The following is a 6,000-nucleotide window of genomic DNA, read 5'->3' as shown; positions in this document are numbered from 1 at the left end:
AATAGAACAAACGGAAACAGTTTTTCGTACATAAAATGACGAGTAGATCCGTCTGTGGATTTCGAATATTCTCGAACGACTTTACGATGTCACGCGAACCACTTTTTTTTGTTGGTTTGCTCGTCTGCTAAGAATCGCCACCAAAGTCTCAGTATCGAAGAGATTAATTTTTTTTTCCTCGTGGCGGCTAACGGCGATAAGGAGATCATCGTATGAGCAGCTGAGAAAATGTTTCCAGCGTGTGAAAATCGTAGCCCGCTTTCCCACAACGAATAATGAACCACTCTTTTAGACGTAATAATCTTGGGACTTCAGTCGAATGTCGTTGACCTTCGAGTTGAGCGCTATTTATTCCGTTCTCCGTATTTACTCCATTCCAGAAAAATAGAAAATTCATCTATTGGTGGCGCTTGAAAAGAGAAAATCAACAAATAATCCAAAATAATGGTACAAATAAAGCTAAGAATTTACCTCTGCTTTATTCTGTCACAATCACTCATATACAGAAGACGATTACTTCTATACTGCCCTTTATTTCGATAGAATTTTTAGATGTTGGATTTTTTCCTATTTGAGATATCCCAAATTGTGATGTAAATATATAAAATATAAATATATAAAATCCCCAAAGTTGTAAATATGTAAACAAGTAAATATGCATAAAATTGTGAATATGACGAACACCTTTCACTTGTAAGAGTTATGCAAAACGTATCTATAAATCCAAGAGTTAAACCGATCGAAAGCAAAGAGTAGTGATCAATTTTTCGTACAAAATAACTTATTACAGCAGTATGTGTGGTAAAATCCACTCACTGCGCTTTTATTACCTTGCTCTCGAGGTTGTAAACAGGTGTTTCGTAGGGTAAAATGGTTAATTTGGTGTTTCTTAACCTTTTGATTTTGAATGATCGATCTGTTTCATGGATTTATAGGAGATTTTCTTATTTCTTCTTCTCCTTTCCTTCTCTTTTTTCTTCTTCTTTCGTTGTGATATTCCCAATCCACTTTCAGAACCTTATTTCCTTCTGAATAGCGCTCAACATTTAAAAAAAAATCCCTCCAATACTATTGATATAAGTGTTTTGATTCATTTCGGAGCACTGAACAACGCTCGTCGAATCCACCACCAATCCAATCCATCTGATCCATGACTTCCATTCCCACTAATGTTATTAGAGCTGCACTTGGGCGTTCAGGATGACTGTAGTAGTCAGGCTCGTAGTTGCCGCCGGCGACGGATGCTCCGAAAACAATTTCAGTCAATTTCCGTGGTTCCACGTAATGAAACGCATGGCAGCATAGCTGATAGTTGGAGCACCTACACGGTTGGTTTGTTCCAACAATAATTTGATTCACTAGCATACCAGATCCAGTGGGCATCTACGATGAAACGAACTTGTTCTCATCCACAACCAATAACCTCATAGCTTATCATAATTAATCAGTGGATGTTCAAGCGAAATTTATATTTTCCGAGAGCGAAAATAAAACGTGATTATAGCTTTATTAGTTTTATTTCAGTATTTTAGTAGTTTTTCAGTATTTTTATTTCAGTATTATTTTTAATGAATTCAGACGCTGTATATTTGTTAAATAAAAAACGACCATTGTGCGTGCAGCTTCGTTAATCAACAAATCTTCGAGAAACTTCCAAAGGAACTTCACCAACTCTATAAGATATTTTCGTTTAAAAAAACCAATTTCCTGGGATTTTCTTCCAATATTATTTTATTAAGAAAAATACTTGAATTTGCTCCATATATGACGTGAATTCCTCACCAAGTTTATTTATCTGTGTTTAATTATCAGGAATGATGGGCTGATACGAATCAGGATTTATAAAAGGCTTCCGTGATCGCCTTCCTTGTTTGGTTCTCCGAATAAATCGAAATATTCTCTGGAGTTCAGCTTGCTGGAATTCAGCTTGTCTCCCCGACGGATAATTTTTACAAAGTGGATGAAGTCCACTTCACGGATGATCAATCCCAGTGGGGATACGCCTACGCGACTTCAACTCCGACCTTGTTTGAGGTTTATGAACCTCCTAACACCCTAATAATGATTTTCGGGGGCTAGCAAATGAATCAAGTCAGTGTTTTTTTTCACTTTCCCTTCATCCTTCCGGGATGGATAAATTGGTCTCAGACAAGTCTGGGACCAATTTATCCATCCCGGAAGGATGAAGGGCTTGGTTGGCACACCACCGGTTTCGAACCAACGATCGATCATGCAATCACAGTGCAATCTCTTGCCGATTGCGCTACACTCACTTCAGATAATATACATGTATTAATATATTGTACTTGTCTTCAAAACTCCAGAAAAAGAAGAGGAACAGAAATTTCGGCTCAAAAAAGGGTAGGGAATATTTCTTTATTTATTTTATTATTCGCGGATCTAGCGGAACAGTAAAAGGTCATCGACGATTATTCGCCACCGCTCAAGACCTACCGGAACCCATTCATTCCGTTGGGGTTCGACAAATTAAGCACTATAAATGTGATAAAGAATAAGGATGCTGACTAGATAAACTCATTTCGCCCCCGTAGGTCATTCCTTGGATTGGGTACCAGTTTTTCACCCACTTCGATTATCTGCCCGAATGAGATTCGTCTACACGAGGTAATGCTTCATTTTTTGATGTTTCGAAGTGAAGCCATCGAACATTCCATGCAAATGAACTCGCAAAATCCTCCAATAACTAAAGGAACTGGATTAACTAAGTAGTTATTATCCTGTAAACATCCACATCCTAGACGAATATGTTAACTTTTACAACAAACACAACAACATGAGATGTGTCAATAGGCTCCATGACGTAAAAAGGAATGTAGGAAAGTTCTGATTTGGTCCCGAACGCTTTCGCCGTCGAGGAATTTGTAGCAGAGTAGGCCGAATATACCAATTCCTCGTTTTCTTTCTTTCGGTCTTTTCGTTTACCTTCTTATTTCCTCTTCTCCTTTCTCCTTCCTGTTTCCTCTTTATCCAGAGATGAGACCAGCGAAATGAGTTCTACGATAAAATTCTATGGCTTGAAATAGAGGTCACATTCTGTTATGTCCAAAAATCTTAAGCGATTGATTCCGAACCGAATTTTTGTTTTTGATATTCAATTCCTCAGTGATACGATTATGAACATCTGAGTTTTCCGAAGCCTTCGTCTCTTGGATATTTAACCAAACAAAAATTCGAACAAATTGAAGTAGCTAAATTTTTAACAGCACTGGTCTCAGTAGAAGTCCACAGCTTGAATAGATGAATAATTCAAATATTTTTTATAAAATATTGAGATAACAAAACGCTAAAAATAAAAAATAATGTTATAGTAAAGGTGTAATGAATTGCGGCAGTGGCTATTGAACTGTGTATACTTTGTCGCTTTCGTCGCTTCGCCAAGCTACGCCAAACATACAATTCTCTACCTACCGTAACATATCCCAATTCACGGTTTTTTTTCAAACAAAATGTCAAAAGCTCACATGAACGCTACATTTCTCTTAATTTAAACGAAATCCGTCTAGCGTTTCAATTCATTTGCTTTAATTTTTGCTAATGAAAAACTGCCTTGCTCGGATTTCATTCTAATGGGTTCGAGGATTAGTTCCAAAGCTATTTGACATAAGTGGTATCCATTGATATTTGTTTTCCTAATGAGCTTTTTTTTATTTCAGGTGCACTTTTAAGTGCAAAGTCAACCTTCAGCAGTCATACTGTACCTTCTTTTTTTGATCTACTTATGGAACCACCTAATCTCCGAGTGAAATTTATCAAAACACCGAAAAGGGATTAGGTAATGAGGGATTTAAGAGAATAGGTAACTAGTTCATTCGCAAAACTATATTAACTTGAAATTATTTCAATCAACAAAATTATAAAAAATATAAAATATAAAAAACATAAATATATAAATAAAAAAGTAAAGTAGTAAAAATATAAATGTATAAATACAATCCGATGTTTTGAGAATGTCCCCCTGGGATGTCTTTCTTATCCTCAGATTTTTTTTTCTTTATTTCGAATCTCCTTTATGAAGCAGAAGTTGGGAATCTTTGAACGATACGGAATTCGCTAAAAGTATCGGAAATGCCTCAAACCGCTTTGATTTTCTGCTTCGTTGAACATGAACTTTTTACGTCATCCACATACACTCTTTACGCAATTCCATCAGCTTATTTTAAATTATCTCTTAATAGATAATTCTCCAGATAAAATTCGTACAAACTACCTTTATAGAGTTTCCTACTTTACAAGAAGTGATCAACATATTCACGAGCAAACGGGTTTTTTTTTTCAAACAAAGTAAACCCTTGTTGAACCATACGTTTTTGATTTGTGGACCAATTGTCCGGCTGCAAATTCGGAATGTGTCCCAAAAAAAAAACTGCAGAGCAGATTAAATATATGATAATTCCTCATGAAGGATTCTTTTGTAGAATCGGAAGCGAAACATCACTGGACATTGCCTCATCGGAGAAAAAAAATGTGTTCACGGCATCGTCATCGGCACGGCACGGCACGAGCATTGTCCCCAATGTGTGAATATAGTGTCGATCTGCCAACAGAGCATGATTACCGAGGGGTTTTCCTTATTTTTATTATGGAGGCAATGGGAAATTTTTTCAAAACTCTACAATTTTTTTCAAAACACATTTAGAAACCTATTTTTGGAATTCATAAACATTTTATAAACTTTATAAATATAATATCCTAAAGAAGATAGCCATAATGTTTCTTTATGATTTGACCAAGTTATTATGGATAACAGGCGAAGATAAATCGGTATTAGACGAAACTCTGTCCAGGAAACTTTTTGCAGAAAAATTTAAAAAATTAAGCTTTATGTGCGAATTCACACCAATACCTCTGGAAGGTATATTTGGATAATATAATTGATTAGATACATGTGTAAATTAATTTATATTTATTTATGGACGCATTAATGTTGTCCATAACAATGAAAAGTACTGTAAACTTGCCAGTTCTAACAAAATTTGATGCACTGGTCCTAAACGAAAGCAGCGTTATGAACTTAAAGCGTTATTAATTTTGAAAGGCATGTAGTTGGAAATCATACTAAGTTAAGGAAAGATTACTAAGCCTAAGAATCCAGAACCTGCAAAAAATATCTCTAATCCTCGCATTCACAAAAATTCTCTACATTGTATTTTTGCATAAATTAATAGGAGATGGGTAGTTTCCAAGAATCCAAGAATAGTGGCGAAAAGATAAAACATCAACTAGTCTTGACTCAAAAACCTGAGAAGTGCTTACAGATCTCAGTTTACCCGATGACGCAACTCTTTACACCTGAGCGAATGATGAAACGAAAGCACATAAGGTGACTTTCATCGCGTGGTTCGTGTGTAAAAGGTTATTTCGTCGGAGAAATTGGGACGTCTCCTCTTGAGACTTCTGATTTGTGGATAGGTGGGGAGAAGGGGTGTTTTTTGGATGACATTCCTCAAAACCATTTCTTAGACCATGAAAAGGATACTTTTTGAAAAATGGGAATTTCCGTGTGCTCTTTTTTAAGGAAATCATTAGTTGGCCAATCTATAGGACAATAATGGGTCGGTTCCATCCACCAGTTATTGTTTAATTACGTAGTTATAGAGGAAAATTACTGTGAGATGCATATAATTGCTTCGTGCACACCTCTTCAACATCACAGTATTACTCTCTTTGACCTACGCTTCAAAAAAACGGGCATTTTGCAAGCAGCAAGAAAATGTAGTGAGTGTCATTGAATCATTGCGCAATTAATAGGGTGATGCTAGGATTATCCGGCTTCACATAAGTGGGAGACAGGATTCGAAGTTCTCTCCTACTTAAGCGATCGAACATTAGAGAAGCTGCTGCATTTACCAAGTACAGTAAAATAAGGTGGGCAGGACAATTGATAGGCTTTAAAGGCGGCCCGGAAGATACGGCTTCGAGCGCTCCGGTGCCCTATTTTCTACGGCGAGTTCGATTGGGGCGCGCCAGCCCTGTGCACGC

General features: G+C 36.6%; 1 protein-coding gene across 1 annotated transcript; it reads right to left on the bottom strand.

The window, feature by feature from the left end:
- Positions 1–1,068: 1,068 nt before the first annotated feature.
- Positions 1,069–1,383, bottom strand: RB195_009112 (uncharacterized protein; the record flags this gene model as incomplete). The annotated part of the gene is made up of 1 exon (XM_064195951.1): positions 1,069–1,383. One exon carries the CDS (start codon positions 1,381–1,383, stop codon positions 1,069–1,071), a length of 315 nt encoding a protein of 104 aa, XP_064047096.1.
- Between the last annotated feature and the right edge of the window lie 4,617 nt (positions 1,384–6,000).

The sequence above is a fragment of the Necator americanus genome, chromosome III, assembly GCF_031761385.1.
Source record: "Necator americanus strain Aroian chromosome III, whole genome shotgun sequence".
Lineage (NCBI taxonomy): Eukaryota > Metazoa > Nematoda > Chromadorea > Rhabditida > Ancylostomatidae > Necator > Necator americanus.
Note: the sequence above shows the minus strand (reverse complement) of the source record. Positions and strands in the feature narration are given on the sequence as shown.